General features: G+C 39.1%; 1 protein-coding gene across 1 annotated transcript in view; it reads right to left on the bottom strand.

Annotated features, from left to right (window-relative positions):
- Positions 1-4,260: 4,260 nt before the first annotated feature.
- LOC124256558 (collagen alpha-1(X) chain-like) overlaps positions 4,261-24,087 on the bottom strand; it is an 84,578-nt gene continuing 64,751 nt past the window's right edge. The window contains exons 4-13 of the mRNA XM_046690541.1: positions 17,725-17,838; positions 16,154-16,270; positions 14,577-14,657; positions 13,358-13,438; positions 9,442-9,624; positions 8,935-8,991; positions 8,464-8,535; positions 8,058-8,111; positions 7,107-7,189; positions 4,261-5,624 (exon numbers count right to left, since the gene is read on the bottom strand). Coding sequence (XP_046546497.1) covers positions 5,562-5,624; positions 7,107-7,189; positions 8,058-8,111; positions 8,464-8,535; positions 8,935-8,991; positions 9,442-9,624; positions 13,358-13,438; positions 14,577-14,657; positions 16,154-16,270; positions 17,725-17,838 — 905 coding nt within the window. The 3' untranslated portion in view covers positions 4,261-5,561. The remainder of the gene's footprint in view (positions 5,625-7,106; positions 7,190-8,057; positions 8,112-8,463; positions 8,536-8,934; positions 8,992-9,441; positions 9,625-13,357; positions 13,439-14,576; positions 14,658-16,153; positions 16,271-17,724; positions 17,839-24,087) is intronic.

Below are 24,087 nucleotides of genomic sequence, written 5' to 3'. Positions count from 1 at the left end.
TAACCCAAGTCGGACTCATTATACGTTGACTTTGAACCGTATATTTCTGGTTTTATCCCCTTAATACCGAAAACCTGGAAGGGTAACCAGTATCATTTCATGTATTCTAATATCAACCGGAATGGATACACCCATACACATAGAAACTAAATGGCCGTAATATGAGATGTTCGGATTAGAGAGGCTTCAGTGTATACCTAAGGACGAAATAGCCATAACAATCATGTTTTGAATAACTGATATACTTGCAACATACATACCCTTGTTGTGTTCATTCCCAGTCAACATACGTGGTTCTTTTCTACCAAATCCTTGTTCGTTTGTATGTATAAGAATTTATAATTGATGTTTATAGCATGCAGGTTTCTTTATATACCCTCGTGGTATGTTAGAACAACGATTTATTTCTGTCCCCGAGTTAGACGTATGTGCGTTAAAGTTGTTTTCAGTATCCCACGTTAGTTGTTACATGTTAACAAACTGATTGAAACAATGTGATAATTAAAATTGTTGGTTGTGATGCATAAGCGTAGATTGAAATTTAGTAGTGTTTTGATGTTGGAAGCCCTGTGTATGTGTATAGGTATTGTAGATTGTGTATGATAATCTAAACTGCAAATGTATGGCAAACGTCACATCGGCACTTCCGTGTATAGCTACTTCTTATGAATAAAGTTTCTATTTGTGAAGTTTGTTGATCTGGCGGAGATAAATTACATCTGGACGTGAACGCCTCAGCTGAGCAGTTGAAATTGAATTTTTCGTTTTGGTTTTAGTTTAGTAGTGCCCCCAATTGCTTTGGGTTTTGTTATTGATTAAGAGACATTCTTGCTAGGGTTAAGTGTTGTACGTATGTTTCCCTACGCTGGTTTAGTTATGGACCGGGATTTCCACTTTCAAGGGTTGTAGATATGGACAATGTCCTAAGTTCATTCTTGCTAGAGTTTAGTTATGGACTAAGGGTTGGTGTCGCTCTGATTCAGCAACGATCAAATGGTCCCTCTTGCTCGGCTGCAGGTTTGGACCAGGTTCAATATTGTTAGTGTTTAGTAATGCATCAAGGGTTAGTGTTGCTGGGGTTTATTGTTGTTTAGTTGTTGATCAGGGGTATTTGTAGGGTTTACTTATGGACTAAGGGTTGGTTGCTGGGGTTTAGTTATGAGCTGAGGGTACCTCTTGCTTGGGTGTAGTTTTGAACCAGGATCCTTTCTTGTTAGCGTTTAGTTATGGACTAATGGTCGGTGTTGCTGGGGTTAAGTCATGAACTTAGGGTCTCCCTTGTTAGCGTTTAGTTATGGACTAATGGTCAGTGTTGCTGGGGTTAAGTCATGAACTAAGGGTCTCCCTTGTTAGCGTTTAGTTATGGACTAATGGTCGGTGTTGCTTTGGGTTAAGTCATGAACTAAGGGTCTCCCTTGTTACTGTTTAGTTATGGACCAGAGTTCCCTTCATGCAAGTGTTTAGTTACGAACTACTGTTCCATCTTGCTGTGGTTAAGTTTCCAGTCAGGGTTCCCAGGCATAATAATGTGGTAGGGTTCGCTGTTGCTATTGACGCATGCACTTGGTGGTGATTGATATTCTGTTACTTGTTGTGCTATTTATTCCACCTTTATACTGGTTGTGAGATGTACAATGTATAGCGATAGCATGGTAGGGGGATTAACATTTTCATGCCTTACTGATATGAACATATGTTTATTTTACCTTCATGTTGTAATTCCCCGAGGCTTGCAACGTTGCACTGCAGCTTTGTTCATGAGAGACAATGACAATGAGTTTGTGATAAGTGAGGCCAGACTTCTAGAACATGCAGTTCAGCTTTGTAAACAGATACTTACACTCAGTGTGTGTGCCAAGTTCGCACGCTTGCCGGAAATTAGGCGCGAACACTTGATTAATGTAAACTGTAGGAATATAGCTGATGTCGACTGTTTTGCTTGTTTAGTTCACGCAGTTGACAGAAGCTTGAAATTTAACTGATATATCCATGCCAGTGATTCGTAAACAGGGTATGACAACATGATCGAACAATGTCATGGAAATTAGGTTCGGCTATGGTACTATAAGCAAACCAGTAACCACTGGTGTAAAATCACTTGTTAGATTCTGTCACAGAAGCTCAGTATAGTAGACGTACCGATATGGGTTTGTTAACGTATATTACCAAGGCTGAGACATATACATTCAGTGACTTGTAAAGGACAGTGTATGTGAAGAGTTCCTGTAGCAGTATCCGATTATCATACCAATGTGTTCATCACGTTTCACATGCCGTGCTCATAGTTGACAGTTATTGTAAACACTCTGTTGTATAAATAATATGCAGTTGAAATCGTTTAATAAAACTTTTAGAATTTGGGTGTTTATGGTGTTTTTTTTCTACTTCATCGCTCCTCTGAATCTGCGCCAATGTAGTGAGTGAGTAAGGTTTTATGCCGTTTTTAAGCAATATTCCAGCAATGTCATAGCAGCGGACGCCAGGAAGAGGCTTCACACATTGTACCCATGTGGGGATCGAACCCGGGTCTTTGGTGTGTCGAACGAACACTTCAACCATTAAGCTGTAACCCTTTTGGCCTTCATTTTTCAGAGGAATGTGCAGTATTGATTTTACTTGACAGAAGCTAGGACGTTATCGGTTTTACTTGTCAGAAGTGACATGCATCATTATGTTGCTGTCAGATTGTACACACATAATCATTGTACTTGTTCATCCTTTCCAAAGAAAGTTTACTTCAGCCAATGTAGTTGTCAGAACAAATGCAATGACACGTTTCTATTCTTTGTGTCCTAAGGTACATAAACCAACTAAATGTGATATCAACGGGCAAAACAGTATTGTGAAACGTTACAATTATCCCAAGTCTTAATGTTTGCTTCCCTACAATTACAGTTAAGGGTCAGATATTAAGAAATAAAAATAAATAAAGTTACATTTCCCTATGAATGAAGCAATATGATTATCCATGTCCGCCTTTCACGGTGTGTTGTTGACCGTGCTTGTTAGATGTGTGAACATGTAAAGATTCGTCTCTTCCTTGAAGCACGCAATTGTGTAGTGAGTGAGTTTAGTTTACGCCGCTGTTAGCAATATTCCAGTATTCACGGCGGGGTACACCAGTAATAAGCCTCACACTGTACCCATGTGGGGAATCGAACCCGGGTCTTCAGCGTGACGAGCGAACGCTTGAACTACTGGGCTACCCAACCGTCCCCGCAATTGTGTAAGTGATTGATATATTGTACGTTTATTGCATTGAACTCATTATGATGTTAAGATAAGAACTCTGCCACCTTATAGGAGTCCTTTATTCAAATAAAAAAGTAAACATCAATTGAACAGTAAGGCATATGAACAATGAGTTACAGCCATTGACACGGTGTTCCGTTGCGAGTCACAACCTTTCACACAACCTCCCAATGTTTATACAAAAATATACAAACTCTCTTCATGAAAGGTAGCATTTCTACAAGATCTCGCCCGTGGAAGCCATCGGTCTTTGCAATTCTGACATTCTGTCTACCGGTCTAAACATAAAACTATTCAGAAACATAATTCACAGTAAATGCCACACATTTGTGATAAACAGTAGTGAAATGAATATATACATTGACGCATATAGCAGACCAAACTGTAACACTGATTGACAAGGGTAAAAAAGAAACTATTAATCTATGTGGGGAATAATTTGATTCAGACCTCCAGATTAACGTTATTTATGTAACTTAACTACCTTGAAGTGCCCTTTGAAACGAGGAAAGAGCATGTTATCGCAGGAACACAGAACTGCTATCTCAGTATTGGCGCATTCAATTAATATTTGACAAAGTGTATCTAAGCATTGTTACAAATTGTTCTTTTGAGCATCAATATGTATATTCACCACAATACGTCTAGAATACTTAAGTTTAAACACTGAGACAGCTTGACAACCAATACATCTTGAGACCATTAACAAGTGCTCACATTCAAAATATTCACCTCAATTCCACCTAATGAATATATTTACACGTTGTATCACATGGCTACCTCTATGCAGACTTTAATACACAATACTTCATACGTTGATATTTATACACAGAAGTATTTTGATCAGTTACGGAGTCCTACTTCTTTTACTGTGTGTTTCATTTGAGAAAGAGAAAGGACTCAGCGAGAACAGGTCAAGATGAAACTCAATGACTTTCATTTGCAGAGCAAATTTGTGTAACTCTGTTGATCCTAATGTATTGCCATGTCATTTCAGACACTATATGTATATATCAAGTGAAGTTCTTCAATTGTATATAAAAAAGTATAAGAAGTCATATCATGTGTCATCTATCATTCCATATTAAATAGAGATATACGTCACGCCAAATGTCAAACACTTGATAAATGTCAGGGTATCATTTTAAGTGAACTATGTGTCAGTTCCTAATACTTTCATCTGCTATTCTTATAATAATCAATATACACTTGTTAATCGTATGATCATCATATGCCGAATAACAACGAAATCGGAACCATGTCATACACATGACATGACTATGTGTTTAATGACTTTGGAGCGAAACAAAATTGGAGAACGTCTTCATAAATATATGTAACAAATCATAACAAATTCAGATATAACATACTAATATACAAACAATAGGATATGCATTTAAAACTAACGTTAACAGGAACAAAATTCATTATTACCAGGAACTTGAATTACTTAAAATCCTTATTCCCGAATAGAATTGTCAATAAGGACTAGATAAAGTAAGATTTCCAGGATGCTAGTTCAACTTATGAAATGTATATTCACAGCTATGTACAAAACACTCAACAAAATGACATTGATGAGAATGACCCCACTGTAGCAAATGTAAGTCATGCATTATCAACATAATACATCCACCGTTAGACACCATATGAAATCAGATTAGTTATTTAATAAAATTTGTTTTTATTTTATCCTTGTTTAAAATGACGTAAACCTTCGTAATACAGATTGATTATTTCTGTAATACAAAAGCAACAAGATGTAATTATACAAAGTTAGCTTGTAGTTTAATCCAACACACGTAAAATTGATTTAATGTATATCAACATGGCTATTCACATACTGTTGAAATTGTTAACGGAGACACAATATCGACAGTGACACGGAATATGGTACGTTTCATCACAGTTACACTGGAACGAGAAGAAGTTGAGCTTACTCTCTTTCGGTGATTCCCCAACACAACATATTCCTGTCAATGTGACATTTGGTCAGAAGAATACACTTTGTTTCATGCATTTCATATCCTTCTTGAAGCAGAATCTGTCTATGTGTTGCATCTTCTTGACATAAACAGGTCATTCGTATGGAAGTGTTCCTCCGGCCACGCGTCAGCCTACGGCGTCACGGACTGCTCTTGTGTCAGTCCACTACATATTCTATGTTGCATAGAATGCTCATACCTGTCATTTCTAAAACTAAATGACACGTACCTGAAAAACACGTGTTATAGGCACCCTAATGTCTACACTTTGTCTTTCTCTAGTTCAGTTCATTACATTCTTTATCAACAATTTGGTCCTGACAGTCATCCGAGGTCGTGATGGGTGTTGAATGGTACTGTTACAAGTGCCGCTATTGTTGTCAGTGCCTGGAAGAAAGATGGACAAATGTGAACAATTCACAACATCAGGCATCAGAAAATAAATTCATTTTCGCTTGTTATTTTTAAGTGAGTCCGTATTTTGAATTAATTCTTACTCCTTCCTGAAATTCACGTCAAAGAAAGTGAAAAATCGAATGGCAAGCCCATTTCAATAATCGTAAGAAATCTCCATTAAATCAACGTTCTGACTATATCGTGAGCATGTGTGTATGAAGTACTGTCAAACAGTGATGATACTAAGTGTTCACGAACAGGTGAGTGGACGTTTCTTCTTCACCAGTTGCACACCTCACAAACACACGTGCTGGCAGTACATTTGTTCAGTTGAAACTCGGGGGTTACTTTGCTTTACATCATGATTGGCTGTATCAAAAAGTGGAACTTGCGAACGGAAAAGGCAGAACCGGAACCAGATGCAGAATGTAAATACAATTTAAGAAACCATTACGGCCTGAGTCGACATTTTAGGTTGGCTGGTGATGAAACCATTACGGTCTGAGTCGACATTTTTGGTTGGTTGGTGATGAAACTCTTACGGTCTGAGTCGACATTTTGGGTTGATTGGTGATGAAAAACAAGCTTTGTGGCATTTGTTAAGAAGATAGAGAGGACAACAGACATAGTAAATACAAAGTATGGTGCCCATGTGCAGAAGCAGAGGTCCGTGTTTACAAAGCAAAACTTCCGCTATCTCCCGATCAATTTACAAATGACCGATTCTTGGACAAACAACTAGGTCATTCGAAAATGAGAAAATAGAATATGGCATTATATGGTCAACCCTGACGTTACCGTTAGTCGCTCCACGTCTTTGACTTTCAGATGTGCCAGACAGCCTCAACCGTAGCAAATACCCGCCGTCATCATTGTGAATTCAGACATGGCCTACGAAGGTCTTATTTAAAATTATCACATATTCATATGTTGTCAATGGTTTGATTCTAATGACATTTTGGGTGGAAAGTGAACCATGTTGTTTTGTACAACTTATAAAGGGCATCCGGCATACGTAGATATGTTTTGTCACGACTGTTATTATTAAGTCCTAATAGAAGCGCAATGGTCCTAATTTGATATTCACATTTTATTAGTTACAAGATGTCACTGATATTCAGTGTTTTGTTTAAAGAATCCAATAAACGACGGATGACATTAAATATATTTGCATAAATTGTAAATAATAACCGTACAAATATAAAATTTTAATATAAATGCATTCCTTTTACATAATACATGGTACCATGCACTCCAATAAAGCCGAACGCTGTTTTGTCATATTTTGATATGTGGATTGAAAGTTGAGTTGAAGTATAGGCTTGGCCCTTGTTGATTCAATATTAAGTCAGTTGTATTCAGTGCCGAACCTCGGATAACTCGAAGTAGGTTCTTTCAACGTCGACACAACAGTTGTTGGCTGAAATGTGTAAACGGTATAACCACAACGGCGGGTCAGGGGTTAATACTTACAAATACGTATGCTATGCTCATGATGAACACATTCAGTCGTGGTCTGTGACCGACGCTGCTGGACACACTTGAGGTTCTGGCCCCTGCAAGAAAAGATGGTAGTTTACATTTAACTCCCCAGAAATTCTCCCCGGGTGCTTTGCACATCGTTCATCAACAGGTTGCCACGAAACGGTAAACTGCAGTACTGTTGTAGAAAAGCGTGTACATGAGATCCTTTAGGATATGTGCTACCAACGTTCGGTGATACATAGTTCAAATTATCGACCTGTACAACAGTAAATCCGACGGAAAACTTAATAAAAAAAAGCGTCAGAAAAAAACATTTTCTATTGAAACATATTGTCTCATATAGTTGTGTGTTTTGATCACGTCGCGGAAATGATTCGAATTCCAAATTACTCAATCAGCGTCATTATTCCAGTAATGTTAAAAGTTCCATTTCATCATCAACGTGGCACCTACGAAACACAGGGTTTGCAAGCAGGAATTATAATGATAATCCGAACAAACAACAATCAGTTTAGGGATCTGAAAGAATCGTGTTAATCAAAAGAGATTGATTGAAACAGTGAGAGAGGACAAAACAAACTCGTCTAAAACATGGATATGTACGACTATTAGTTGTCTACAGAAATACGCATACGTTCAGACCGAATTGATGGCGACAGATTTGGCAATGTCTAGCTACACCACCTACTAACACTATCAGTGAAAGGAAACAAAAGTGGCAGAGAAAGGTATAAGCAGTACAGAATCACAGGAAGACCAATCTTTGATGGACCATATCGTCTAGCTGGTCTACTGAACAGGACATTGATCACGTCAGGGATATGTGCCATCAAATGTTGGTCAGATTGTAGGCCATGCTTGTGAGGGTGGCGAAGGGTGAGGGAAGACGGGATGCTGGAAGCAATGATTCATAGTGTCATGCAATAGATGCAAGTATACCTTTAATAAATATAGCCGTCGTTCTAGGTCGTCTAGCGTTTTCATTGCAGTGAGCTATAATGTAAAGGCAATGTCTAAATGACTTGTCAGTGAGTGAGGTCGAACAATTTGGGAAATAACCTAGCAGCTACTCGTTGTCAGCAACTACTTGTGATGGCACCGATCCTTTAACAATTTTCAAAATAACCATCCAAATTAAAATAATGATTTTATTCATGTTCGTAAGCGTAAGGACGAACACTCACTACAACGAGTTTACAGTATAGTATGTTAAATTTAAAAAATCCTTTATTGAAAAGTTTTTGTTGATATCTTCGCCCAAGCCACTGAAAGACTTTTTTATGATATGTTATGTATAATGCATGAAACCCATGACAGCGGTTAATCGTCATGTAGGGGGGCTTACCCTCACAACTCCCTGATTCACCTTTGCTTCCTTTCTGTCCAGGAGGACCCCTTGGGCCCGATAACACATTCTCTGTGAACAATTCATGGAATACGTAAAGCCGACGCTCAACACAGGCATAAAGGGAAACGAGATGCATCCCCAGAGAGTCGTATTTTACGACAAGGTGTTGTTACGATGATTAACCTACGATGAGCATTCGCTTGAAGGATTGAGTTCACGGGGGACAATAGTGCATTGTGATCTGTAGATTACCCAAATTTAATACAATTAATGGGTTGCTTAACATTGTTTTATTTTCCTCCGATGAGTTGAACATATTCTCTGTGTTTATCAAATTGGTTTTTACAACTTTGTTTTTTGCAGTGACTGTAATCGATCGTCATGGTCTGAACTCGACAATGTTTCCATACAATTTTACTGATACACAAACAGACATTGCTGTGGGAATATATGATATTTTACTCATGCCTCGATATGTTGGGTAGCCAAGCCTTTGCAGTCGGTCGGAGTTCTCTTCGGGTAAACCTAGACGGAAAGAAGCAAGAGTTTTAATGTCAACCTATAAAGACCGTGCTTTGAATCAGCAAAATTTAACGCTGATTATATTTTAAAAAATAATGATAAGGGCAGATTATTTTACAAACTAGAGACTCATAAATTGCTTCTTTGATATTGGACTTGTAAGGTATTACAATAGATTTAATATGGAAGTTTGTCGACAAACGACGAAGATATAAAAACTTTACAGACTGTATCAACATCAAAACAAGCATTTCTTTAATTAATATCGAATACATTAAGGTTTCACGGTGCGTTAGTAGTGTACATGATATCAGCATTATTCAAACAATATCGTGACTAATATGTCATTTCAAGTGAGCACAAACATTTAATTACACATTTTAATGTAATGTGTGCCTCTGAATACATCGATCTTAAAGTTGATTTTTTAAAAGTGTTGGTTTTGACACTCACAGGTACACACTCCGGGAGGGCCTTGCCAACCCATCTGTCCCTGGTCTCCTTTCGTTCCTTTCAGTCCTGGCACCCCAGGGACTCCACTCATTCCTCTAGTGCCGGGAGTTCCGTTCAAGCCATCATCACCCTTCCTTCCCTTCCTGCCTGGCTTACCATCTGTTCCGTTCCGACCAGGAAACCCTGATAAATGTACAATGTCATTAGTATATCATTCATTTTAAGTATTTGTATATATGATCATACATTCCTTACTGATTTTCAGATTTGGCTTGTAAGATGACCACTTAATGTCTAGAACGATAATGTCTTGTCAGTTATAGTACCATGCTTTTGTGTTAATACGATAATGGTATCCCCAATGGCATCACCAGCCTCAGCACCAGCATCATGGCACATACAATGTATATTACAATGCAGCAAACATGAAACGGTTTAGATACACAAAAGAAACAAGTCGTAATTGCATTCAATAAAAAAACAAAGGTATTGTCAAACAATTTAAATGTTACCCGCCATTGATATATTATGTCTCTGTGACACAAGCAAAACTGAAACTAATTTTCTATATATACATTGTTACATGTATTAACGATGCTCATGTATCTTGGTCTTTGTACTACAGCGACAATGGAACTGGTAGGAACAACATCGAATCCTGGATGCCCTCAACAGAGTTTTCCTTCATGTGAGGCTCCACACAAAAAGTACAATGGTGAATGATATAAAACAAACTGTTGGATGGACATACCATTTTGTTCAAACAGATATATTTGTAAGCTCTTCTAAAAATATCAATATGATATATTGGATTTTTTTTTAAATTCATGAAAACTTACTAGTATTCAATACAAAAGGATTAAAACAATTAGAGTGTTGAAGCCAGATTCATTTTACCATGAAACATGTCTAACAGCATCATTAAATATTCGTGTATGATAACAGCTATTGCACACACAGATGAACATGCATTTTACATTCATTTTAACACAAGTATTTAATAAAAAGCTTATAAGAAAAAAGATATAAACTGGATAAATTTTACATTGCCACGAACAAGGTAATATCTAGAAAATACTTGCAAGTTAACGCATCAATCTTCTCTTGATTACAATTACAATTTTCAGCCCACATAGCTCAGCGCCATACAATAACACGTACTGCACGTTGCTGTTACCTTGTAAAAAACTTCATATGGCATAGGTTTAGGCATTGCTAGACGTCTTGAAATGCCATATATTGCCGTTTTGGATTTCAAAGTACATGTAGCCTTATTAATTGATGAAAAAACTTCTTCCAAGACACTATTCTCGCGAACGTTAAGCCTAAATATTTGCAAGAAAGTACAAAAGCATCTATGTTATTTGTTGGGATGACGTTAAATGTACAACATGACAATGTTTCTTAACTGCTTGCAAGAGTTATGACAGAAAACAAAGCTTTCTGTTCTATTTTAATTTCCATCTTTTCATGTCTACTGACGATCCGTGATCCGGGTTAGAATTGGTCTTCAGTAACCCATGCTTGACGTAAGAGGTGACTGGCGGGATCGGGTGGTCAGGCTCGCAGACCTGGATGACACATGTCATCGTATCCCAATTTTGTAGATCGATATGCTCATAATGTCAATCAATGCATTGTCTGATCCAGACTCGATTGTTTACAGACAACCATCAACTAGCTGGAATACTGCTGAGTGCGGCGTGAAACAATAACCATTCAGACAAATCATATCTACTGATAAATCGCACAAAAGCATACCAATCTAAATGTTTCATTTTGTTTGAAGAAATCAATATGCACGTAAAATGGATTGCAAAACGTCCTGGGTGCATGGTATTTCAATAATGGGAGAAACCTAAGCAGACTGTTGGAATCAGAGTCTAGTCCAATATTGACTGAACAATTACTAACGAGATGTTTTAATAAGAAATTCGCTTGTCTGGAGTCTGACCATTCTTTATGAAGTACAAGCGTTCAAGCCTAAAACGTAGGCACAAATCCAAACTGTTGCTAGGAGACAAACAGTTCAAGGCATCAAGAGATCAATATATTTAGCGATTGAGTTTTTTTTGTGTGAAAGATTTTTTTAAAATAAATATATCATGAACATTAAAATGGGAAACTGGTTTTTGACCGATATATAAATTTGTACAATACCAAACATTATGGAACAGTGTCAGGATAATACTTTAACGGTTCTTAAACGATTTGAAATATATTATGTTTCTCTTGTGGTCACAGAGCAGTGTCTTTTTGAAACACCCACGAACTGATGTGCAAAGACTAAATGTGCCTTTATGTTGTTGCCATTTTTTCCATGTATTAATTTTTTCTTTAGTGCCCGACTTCATAATGGGTACCGTGTTGGATTAGGAAACCAAGCAAGTTCGATGAAAAACATTCACGTTGAAAGAAGGCAATCTCAGTTCTTAATGTGTACATCCATTGGTTCATTAGACAATGTCACTGATTTTGACACGATTCACTAATTACTAGCCGGAAAGTAACTACAGACTGTGATGCATCGTCCCCCTTAAAATGTCTTTTCCAAATGTGTTATGTGTTTTGAGGGAAGTATTATTTTTACCGTAGGTATACCGACTCAACATTAACGCTGAATAAACATACAATCAACAGGCCACAAACTTCCAAATAACAAACCAATTACTTGTATTATTATAAGCGAATGGTCTTGACATTTGCTTTGCAAACACTGAAAATCAATATTTCGTCTAGCCTCCTATGTAAAAATGAACTTAAGAGCCAATTTCTGGAGTTTGTTTAAAGTTATATTAGCACTCCACTTTCTCAGGGAATCCACATAAATGAACAAAAACTGCTTGAGGCTCGGGTTTTCTCATGGCAAGTCACTCCAGTGCAGCCTACTTCAAACGATAAAAGCACCATCAGGTTCAGTATTCTCAGAAGGGTTTAAGGCCGCGGTGGAAAGACGGTGTTCATCACCATCGCTGTTTCAATGTATGTACTGGATTATTCAGTACTCAGTACAAAGTCTAATCGATATCGGACCGGAATAATCCTGTATTGACTAAGGAATGAATGAAGTTTAAAGTTGATAACTGACAAATGCACAAGTGATTTCTGTGTCTTTGTTAACGGTAAATGATATCCCCACACCTGCCTACACAAAGGTTTGATGTAAGAAGCTACTAATAGCCTGTCTGCTATTCAGCCCAGTTCCTCAAGAAGGCACTGCATGTTCCGTCTATCAGATCAATGTCTTCACATTGTATAAATGATGTTGTGTACTATAGACACACAGAAATATCGTAGACTAAATACAGGATAGGGGACATTTTGACAGGCAGACACATGTGTCCACGTGTAAACGATCCATAAGGAAATAGAGAAACAAGGAGATGAAAACACGAATATTTTTTAAAATGTACAAAACAGAAATGTTATTACCCATGTTATTACACAAATTTCATCACGATATTTAGAACATAAGCAGAAAAGTATTGACACAAAAGGGAAGATCCATTTAACAGGGAATATGCATCGAGTTATGCTTGGTCCGAGACAAGCGGAGCGTAGACTTTCGACCGAAGGAATCGTCCAGGACCATAAAGTTAAAACAACAAAGCTACATCCTTCATTTCTTGAAGAATACTTGTATAATACATAATGCTTATGTGCAGCAATACGTGTACATAGATTTCCAGGGTGCTGTTTTACAATAGCGATAGGACTCTCGTAAGTCTATGTTAAGGTATGTAGATTATGCTCACCTTAGTCCTGGGCCCACTCGCACAAAGCGATCTCAGCACTAAGAATGTCTTAAGTCTGTGTTAGAGTATGGAAGTTACGACCATGAGAACGCTGAGAGCGCCTTGTGTAAGTGGGCTATGGCCTATTGGTAGTGTATTATGTGTATGCAGTGCTCCCTCACCTGGTTGTCCGGGGTATCCATCCAATCCATCCTTTCCAAGTGGCCCCATGGGACCTGGTGGTCCTTTGGGCCCATCCAAACCTACATGGACAGTAACGACACCATTACCAATTACCTAATACATCTTTACAGATAGACACGCATATATGCAACCAATTACCTAATTACCTAATGTTGATGATATGTGACCTCAAAATTAGTGTATTACTACAAAGCAATTCCTGATTAAGCGGGTTGTTAACTTTATAGGATGGGTGGGTTAACTAAGTGGGTAAAGCGTTCGCTCGTCACGCTGAAGATCCGTGTTTGATTCCCCACATGGGTACAGTATGTGTAGCCCCCCATAATATTGCTGTTATATTGCTAAAAGCGGCGTAAAACTAAACTCACTCACTCTAAACTATATAACGAACTGGTCACTAGATCGTAATGATCACATTATAACTATCGTGCGAAAAGTTAAAAGGGCATATAAATACGCGTGATGCTCGGATTACGGAAAGCTCCCCGCCGAGATGACTGCTCCCTGTCAGGCTCATGTTTTATTCAAATCCCAAATCGGCCAAAAACATATTTCCTTTTTCAAATCTAGCAGGTGTGGAGCGTTTTTTCCCTTGTGCTTCATTTGTACTGGCGGGTTACAGTTAACATTCTCTTTGATGAAATACTTCTTCACAAGGGTACTTACAAAAGTGGTTAAATAATTAAGTAAATATCACACATCAATATAACATTTTTTTCAGAAGCAGCGTGACCCGTGAAACTTGGATGAATGGTAGAACAGCGGTGTTTCCATCCCTGATTTCCTCCAAGCACTTCAAACACAAGAAGATTACATTCCTCTAAGACAAATAGTTGTTATTTCCTTTCATGTTACTGGCGACCATTAGCGTTCTGTGTGAATATTTACCCCAAGACTTATCATATGATGGGCGCATTCAGTTTGAATTTGAGATCTGAACAAAGCATAAGATATTTTATATGAATTTGGAACTATAGGTATGGCAAAGATATTTATATATATCTTAATCGTACAATGGGTTTTAAAGTTCGGATTTAACAGGGTTATGGAAAGGGTTTGGTTGCTCATATTTTCAGCACGGATGGGTTGTATTGTACTGTTTCAATTAATGAGTTCTTCACTATATCACAAGATTATTTACAAGAGGTCAAGAGGAGATTGTATTGATTGTATTAATTGTATTGATTGGTGGCTCACCCATTGGTCCCTTTTTCCCAGGGAATCCCAGCAGTCCTCGAGCTCCTTTATTCCCCTTCATTCCTTTAGTGCCTGGAACACCTGATAAAATAATCGATACAAACGTTGTAAGTGTAGAACAAATTATACAGAATGACCATTTGGCCTTGATATATCTGCTGACATCGGCAATTAAAACAACCGATTATTTCATTATTTACATTTTATGGGTATTGTTATAAAATAATGTCACATCCGGGAAAAAAACTCTTTCTCGAAGAGCTCACTTTTGCTTTAAAGTTTTACCTCTGTTCAAAACATCAGCTTGTAGAACACACTGATGAGAATTTAGTCGCTTGCGATATGCCATCTATCTATCAATGATGCATGAGGACATTTTTATGAGCTTGTTAGGGGAATGATTTATAGTATGGTCCTGAAATTCTATCCGACATATCTGTGACTATTTCAGCAGCCATGACCTGATAATGGACGCAAAAGAATAAATTTACCTATAACACAAATTTAAAAATAGATTTTCAAACATTGCAACATCAGATCACGTTTCCACGTACGGCGACGTTGTACCTGCTACCCTTGCTTACAAAACCTTTCCACATCAAGTACCCTTTGGAACAGATGCCTTAACAAAGGATGACTTTGAATGAAAATCGATGCAATAGATGCCAGGATAAGGCAGTGTATAAAGATATATGTCCAGACAAACGGCCACGGTGCTTCACGACGCCATTGTGGGAACTGCATGGCTACTGTAGGAATCTGTTGCGTGTCGAAGCATCCACTGAGGTAATAAAAACATAGCCCCAACGTGCAGCACTGGAAATTAAATTTTGTATTTCGTCATCAGCGACCAGTTGATCAATAGTTGGCCCTAGCTCTACGACATGATACAAAAAGTCCAGCGTACGAGGAGCACACACGCCAAGAATATCGTGTTTCAAATTTTCTATCACATACGTCAAATTGAAAAGAAGAAAAACAAATCGGTTCCTGATATGAATTTTCTGATGAAAGTGTTAGTCTTGACAGCGGTGTTGGTGAGGGACTATATCCTAGTCTCTCGGCCTTTGGGATAGAGTAATGGCTCTTGAGGGTGTTTTTAGGTAACAGGGTTATGAATGTAATCATATGCTCCCACAGTGTCCATCAAGCTGTTCTTTTGTCTATAGATGATGGCATAGATTCATATGGATGTCTTAAACGTGAATCGTATTGCAGTGAAACTTCCTTTTGCATCACGAGAGATGCCAACAGTCTTTAACCATCACCAAAAAGCATCAATGCCAAACGTAACATGTAAAGATTTCTTCCAACACGATGGTTACATAACGTTTAATAGCTAACACTGTTTTGTGCTCGGTGAGACATAATCTTATCACAGCTCATTGTATTCCCATCGTTACTATTGAATGAGCATTATCATTTTAAGGGTGAAGAAGTTGTTCGCTCTGAAGCAAATTACCACCCCACTCTATCCGTGTTTCAGTTTATCCCGCCCCTTCCCCCTACAAAAGGTATGTTGTGCAGCCAGCAGTAGTAAACCCGAAGGAGAAGCATTAGGTGATTAAGTGACATACCAGGCAATCCATCAATCCCCGACATGCCATCCAGACCAGGAGACCCGGGGGGTCCTGGCACACCTGTGTTACCTGGGGGACCTTTTGGGCCAAGTAAGCCGGGTTCACCTTTGTCACCTGTAGAGAAGAAATGACAATGTAACCGTAAATAGAATATGAAATATGTTTATGGTTTACGTTTTATAACGGCATGGTAAGGGGCCTGGGATTTTGTCGAAGAACTTGTCCATGAAAATGTTTGATAAAAGTGCTTAAGACTGTACCGTGGACAATATATCTGACACAAAATTACTGCTACACTCAGCAATACTACAGCTATATGAAGTCCATCAGCAAATAATCGATTACAGCACCGACAATCCAGTGATAGAAATGAAGAGCATCGATTTAAACACTCAGTGTACGACATCATCCAGCGAGCCTGATCTCCCGATCGCGTCTTACGACAAGCATGGGTTGCTGAGACACTATATAATAGGAATGACAAGTCTTTATGGATGATCAACTTCTCGGTTTAGATCCTTATACCATTTTCAAGCATTAGGCTATATGATGCTGTTGGTATTAAAAAGATCCTTTGAAAATTGCCTTGCTTCCCGTCTTCCCATTTAGAGGATACTACCAATGAGTAACATAAATAGTATCAATGAGTCTTACAACAAGTTGCCCATTTCTGTATAACTGTATTATAGCATTCATTTCTCTGCTTTCATGGGTTCATATCATCCTCGATAATCTCCAGGGTATACGTTACGATCAAACTCCACTATACCCTGGATGCATCCACGGCTTGGCCCGATGATTTTATTACCTCCCTTGGCTGGCTTTTTATCCAATCAAGTGTCTACGCTGGGAAGTTGAGCGAACCAATCACAACTCACTTTCGTTTCTTAAATTATCTAACCGTTTAAACTTGGCAACACAATTGATGCAGTGGTACTCTGAAAGTGGTAGAAGGAGTTCTTTTATATAGTTTTTGAAAATTTCAGATCTGTCAATTTGTCTGTATTATTTCCTAAAATATCTGAGTGGCACTGCGAACGCTATCATTGTTGACACTGGCAAGCTCGGATGTAACGGCGGCTTAGCTGATTGGCTACTGTGAGAATGCGGAGCCAGCAAAGGGAGATAATGTAATTATCGGGCCAAGCCGTGGATGCATCTAAGGTATAGTGGAGAGTGATCGTAACGTATACCCTGGAGATTATCGAGGATGGGGTTCATATTTGACATTGCTTCCTTGATAAACGTTACTTGATTGGAACAACTTGCCAGGCGATCTCTGGTGCTGGTTTCTGCTATGAAACATTGCTTCCTGTAGCTCTGCCACATTCAACTGGCTGGGCGTTCGAATCCCAGAATCTTCCTTATAACGTCATTAGTTTGCTCCACAGTGTATAAAGGTCTACAGACTGCGTTAGGTTGGGCCCTCCTCCCACACACACCTGACACGTGATATGATTGCACAAACTGTTCAAAGCAGTTCAGACGCAGCTCACTCAAATACAGCATTTTGCAACAAGCGCCTCTAAAAATAGTCCCTGGTGGTTAATTATGTAAATTGCACAAACCTTTAGGCCCTGGGGGCCCTCTCAGATTTCCAAGAGTCCGAAGGTTTTCAACAGGAAGACCGGAATATAAAGACAGCGCAGCCACCCCTGGTTCACCTTTCTGTCCTGGTAGACCTTGACGACAGAATAGTGAAACATTGTTATATATGCAAGTATATCATACTGTTAAACCTCATTGACCGGTGAAGCCCATTTCTGGTGTCACCCGCCGTGATGTTGCTGGAATATTGCTAAAAGCGGCGTAAAACCAAAACTCAGTCAGTCAGTCACTGACCGGACTTATTGGAATACTGGGTTAAAGTCTGTTTTATTAAAGACTACCTGTATTAAGACTGTATTTCTATCTATTTTCATATGAGATACTTACGTAAAACTACATATACTCCATCTTGTAATTGAGTCATTCTTTTGTATAGTCAGTCTCCTCAGATAAGGACAGAATGTATGGATGAACAACTTCTTTATTCAGGTGATGCAACGTTTCGGTACAGATTCTTGTATCGTTGTCAAGCAGATTCTGCACCGTAACGTCGCATTCCAGGATAAAGAAGTTGTTCATCCATAAAGTGTGTCCTTATCTGACTCTCCAACTTTACAAAATGCCACTCAATGTCTCCTCTATATCTCACTTAAACGTGCGCGTATTTGAATGATCATTTGAAATTTAAAAGAATTCAGCTGAGTCCTTCTGAAAAGAGTTAAACTTTGGAATGAAGTTCTTAAAAAGGGGGAAGTTCTTGAACATTAGTTTTGAGAACAATAGCGTGTGCTGTCTGACAATTCACTATGCCGGCAGTGAAGTAATATCAGTCTCTAGATGCTGCTGCGTGCTATTGTCATAGTTTTGTGGTTGAAAACATCACGTGACACATGTGGTCTCACTATAAGCAAATGAATTTGTTTATAAATTGTCTCTGTTCACCAGCAGTGAATGGGTACCCGGTGGGATAAGTCATAGTGCTGTTAAGCTTAAAGCGCCTAACAGGCATCTTGGGTTATCCGGGGTAATAATGTGTGTTAGCGCCTTGAGCATGCAAACGTGCGTGGAAACAGGAGCTTTATAAATATATATTATTATTATGTATGAATTGACATGCTATCATGCTCCATACAAAACATGGGACCGCATTCATGGTGTAGTGGTTAGAGCGTCCCCCCCGGAGAACGGAAGGTCGCGGGTTCGAACCCCGACCGCGTGATACCAAAAGACGTTAAAATATGGTACTTGTTGGTCCTTGCCTGGCGCTCGGCATTAATGGGTACAACAAAGACTGGTCGGCTCGGAGTCAGTATAATGTGTCTGCGTGGGGTATTCATGCTTCACTGCGGCATGGTATCTCAGTGGGCTAACACTGTGAAACCAGCTTAAGTCTGGGCTAGTACAAGCAGCCGCACATACACACGCATGCACGTCGTCATATGAGCGAAATATTCTCAAGCACGACGTTAAACCCAATTTCACCTCACCTCACGTCACAAAGCATGGGGACGTCATTGTGTAATGCAAATAAGTAGCAGTAATCCTTTACGTTGTTTACGCAGCACGTATTCTTTAAATAGATTCTCTATCATAGTGCTAAATTGATACACTCGAAAATCGACATGACATTAATCTTTCTTTCTGGTGCCTGTGCAGTGTGAACAAATGGCGGGTTATCAAATGCATATATGGATAAAGTATCAACGTATCAGTCATGTACTATCTGACACCTTATACCTCGTAAACACACACTCATTTAGAATGTGTATGTAGTGCATGATCTATTCAATGTTTCATTGAATGTGACATCACTTAATAATAGACCACATCCAGTTCTCTTCCGTCACGTTTTTCTGTCGCTTGTGTTTCAACATCCTGGCCTGCTGCTTCAGCCAAAAGAACATTGCACGCAATAGGCGGATGTGGCGTTTTTAAAGACAGAAACGAGAAAACATTTCTCATTCTGCAGCCTAGTAGCAAGATAAAGTAATCTAAGCAAATCCAATATTATCGACTGGCATCAGGAAATTAGACTGGAAGGTTAATGTGGTTTCAATTAGGATAATACGTTGACAGTGCTGGTGGGTCAACGCTCCAATACACTGTCTGAGTCTCGCGTCGAGGGACTTAACACTCTACCATTACACACTGACTAGAACCCGATTATAAAGGTATAAGATGAACTTTAATACAAAAGGAATGTCTTTGGGATGTGTAAGTTGATAAAAAGTGAAGATGTCGTTTCATTGAGTTCAATGTGAGGTGAGGTGAGGTGGCTTGGGGTTTGACGTCGCGTTCAATATAGCGGCATTCAGCTAGGAAGTCAGTGAGTATAGCATATAGCAATACCCCAGCACCAGAAGTGGTCTTCACACATTTTACCCATCTGTAGATTCGAACCCCTGTCCCCTCGTGAAGAGCGAACGCTTTAACCACTAGGTTATCTTGGAGCATGTACGTACGTTGCTTGTACTCGTCCGGACTAATGATGGTTTTATAGCGCTAGCTAAGTGAGATATCATTGCAATTCACATGGATACCCCACTCAGACAAAGAACCAAACCGATATTGTGACTGTCATTCCCTGAATTCCGAGGGCATGGCAGGGAGACATCAAACATTATCAAGCAAAGACAAAACATTATTTTGGCAATTCTGGTGAACAATTGGCTAGCATTTGCATGTGTTTGTGATGGTGCGACTGACAACTGCTACTAGGGCTGAGCAATATAACCGGTTTACCGATATGATGGTGAATATTACATTTAACAGTATTGTTAAGTTCGGTTTGAAGTTGTGTTCTTTTGTTCAAGTGATTCGTAAGGATTTGGATCTGAATGTTTTAAATATTTACTCATTAATGACCACGGATCTCTGATATGTCCTGACCAGGTCAAGTTGCTGTCTAAAATCTCAGGGCTTTTTTTGAGAGTGGAGAAACGAGTTCAAACTAGTCACCTCTGTGTGGATGTTAAATTGTTCTTTTCCTTGTTTCGTTAGTGCCAAATATTGTTTACACTTTTATTTTGTTATAATTAAAAGTTTAATCCTGCATGGTGTTTTTGTTGTGTTTTTGCTTATAAATCAAGCTTTAACTCGATTATAACTAGGTATTTTTTGTTAAAAACATTCTTGCAATACATTTCAATAATACATATCGCAATATATTGCAATCTGAAAATTCTCTGGAATACCCACCCCTACCTGCTAGCTTCACTTCTTGCTTTTGATACATGAACCCATGTTCATCATATAGTCAGAATGATACAATCAGTTTGACTTTTAGCTTTGTGTATCCGCTTCCCCCGAAATACGGCTCAAAGCAATGTAAAACAATGCTCGTTCTTATTTCAGTCATTTCATCCAGGATATAAGTAATAATCACATTCATGTTTCTTTAAAAATGTTTAAAATTGAAATCTTCAACTAAGAAATCATAATTTATTCAAACTATCATATTCAAGTTCAGATGATCAATGATTTCGTGATGCATACTGTATAATATTCTGATCTATTTCCAATCTAATTCTTTCAGAAAAAATCTACATTTCTAAAATTAATAACGTATTTTAGAAAATAATCATCGAAGATCACATTTTTCCAGAATATTTCGCATTATTTAAAATAAATCAGTACACAAGCACTAGATCATCAGATTGATCACAATCACAACTGCGACAAGGACAAGTTAAAAGCTAAACACATAGGTTCCGGAATGGTTCGCCATGCTTTCCAAATATAAATGTGTCTACGTTATCTTGTTACCAAGTCTTTTCGGTGAAAGTTGCTTATGGCTTGCCCGGTTCAGTGTGTTGCCAGCGCCCCGAGGGAGACCGTCACAGTGACTTTGGAAGCTAATGACGGCAGTAACACAGCTAAAGAAAACGCTCAAGTGCTCCTAAAACACTTCATGTGTTATAAAAGCTTACCCTCTTCCATTTGGGTATGAGATAATGGTGTACCTAATGGGCACAAGGTCGCGTCCACATCAGCGTAAAAATAAATTGAGTTGTCCCCAGAGCTGTCGGATTAATGTTTTTTTAAGATGGCGTGTATGGATACCGGCACAGATCTTCACAGATAGTCGTGTTCAGACCAGTGACTTTTTGACTAATGTATATCTTTTTTTGTTCAACGGGTTTGAAACCGATTACCATTCAAATATAATATACAATTTATCACCGATTGGTCGAATTTTCAGGGACTGCGTAAATACTACGGGTTATCCGGGGTTCGACACAAACGAAATATGATGACTTTAGGAGGGATATCCAGGATCCAATTGCAAGGACTTCGAGATATCGTAAGTTCGACTCAAGGATGGTAGACAGTATAACGTTAACGCCATACAACAACCAATCTAAATCATCACCTTGAACAGTGTTAAGACATGTATCAGTTGTAACGCCTCTTTGGGCAAAACGGGTAAGCTTGGCTGGTACCTTGAAACGTGTCGGTTTAACCTTTTGATGAAACTTTGCATCATGTTAAATAATCATTATGCTATGAATGGGTAGCATTTATCGTTACACAAAACTATGCACTTACTAGATTCTGGATAGGTTGTGATATCTGAGAGACAAGAATAAAAAGTGTTGGGGTGAGTGGGGTTGCTGTCTCTAAAGTGTTCGCTTGCCACACGAAAGAGTCGATTTCCTACATTTATAAAATGTGTTAAGCTCATTTTTTAATATCCCCGCCCTGATATTGCTGGGAGACTGCTAAAAGCGAGGCACAACCATACTCACTCACTTAAAGGTACAGAATGCATTTATTAAGCCCATTTCTGGTGTCCCCCGCCCTAATATTGCTGGGAGACTGCTAAAAGTGAGGCACAACCATACTCACTCGCTTAAAGGTACAGAATGCATTTATTAAGCCCATTTCTGGTGTCCCCCGCCCTAATATTGCTGGGAGACTGCTAAAAGTGAGGCACAACCATACGCACTCACTTAAAGGTACAGAATGCATTTATTAAGCCCATTTCTGGTGTCCCCCGCCCTAATATTGCTGGGAGACTGCTAAAAGTGAGGCACAACCATACTCACTCACTTAAAGGTACAGAATGCATTTATTAAGCCCATTTCTGGTGTCCCCCGACCTATTATTGCTGGGAGACTGCTAAAAGTGAGGCACAACCATACTCACTCACTTAAAGGTACAGAATGCATTTATTAAGCCCATTTCTGGTGTCCCCCGCCCTAATATTGCTGGGAGACTGCTAAAAGTGAGGCACAACCATACGCACTCACTTAAAGGTACAGAATGCATTTATTAAGCCCATTTCTGGTGTCCCCCACCCTAATATTGCTGGGAGACTGCTAAAAGTGAGGCACAACCATACGCACTCACTTAAAGGTACAGAATGCATTTATTAAGCCCATTTCTGGTGTCCCCCGCCCTAATATTGCTGGGAGACTGCTAAAAGTGAGGCACAACCATACTCACTCACTTAAAGGTACAGAATACATTTATTAAGCCCATTTCTGGTGTCCCCGCCCTAATATTGCTGGGAGACTGCTAAAAGTGAGGCACAACCATACTCACTCACTTAAAGGTACAGAATGCATTTATTAAGCCCATTTCTGGTGTCCCCCGCCCTAATATTGCTGGGAGACTGCTAAAAGTGAGGCACAACCATACTCACTCGCTTAAAGGTACAGAATGCATTTATTAAGCCCATTTCTGGTGTCCCCCGCCCTAATATTGCTGGGAGACTGCTAAAAGTGAGGCACAACCATACTCACTCGCTTAAAGGTACAGAATGCATTTATTAAGCCCATTTCTGGTGTCCCCCGCCCTAATATTGCTGGGAGACTGCTAAAAGTGAGGCACAACCATACGCACTCACTTAAAGGTACAGAATGCATTTATTAAGCCCATTTCTGAAGTCCCCCGTCCTATTATTGCTGGGAGACTGCTAAAAGTGAGGCACAACCATACTCACTCGCTTAAAGGTACAGAATGCATTTATTAAGCCCATTTCTGGTGTCCCCCGCCCTAATATTGCTGGGAGACTGCTAAATGTGAGGCACAACCATACTCACTCACTTAAAGGTACAGAATGCATTTATTAAGCCCATTTCTGGTGTCCCCCGCCCTAATATTGCTGGGAGACTGCTTAAAGTGAGGCACAACCACACTCACTCACTTAAAGGTACAGGATGCATTTATTAAGCCCATTTCTGGTGTTCCCCGCCCTAATATTGCTGGGAGACTGCTAAAAGTGAGGCACAACCATACGCACTCACTTAAAGGTACAGAATGCATTTATTAAGCCCATTTCTGGTGTCCCCCGCCCTAATATTGCTGGGAGACTGCTAAAAGTGAGGCACAACCATACGCACTCACTTAAAGGTACAGAATGCATTTATTAAGCCCAT

Source organism: Haliotis rubra, unplaced genomic scaffold (assembly GCF_003918875.1).
Source record: "Haliotis rubra isolate DU_JTF1 unplaced genomic scaffold, ASM391887v1 Scf63, whole genome shotgun sequence".
Lineage (NCBI taxonomy): Eukaryota > Metazoa > Mollusca > Gastropoda > Lepetellida > Haliotidae > Haliotis > Haliotis rubra.
This window is presented reverse-complemented; position numbering and strand designations above follow the sequence as displayed.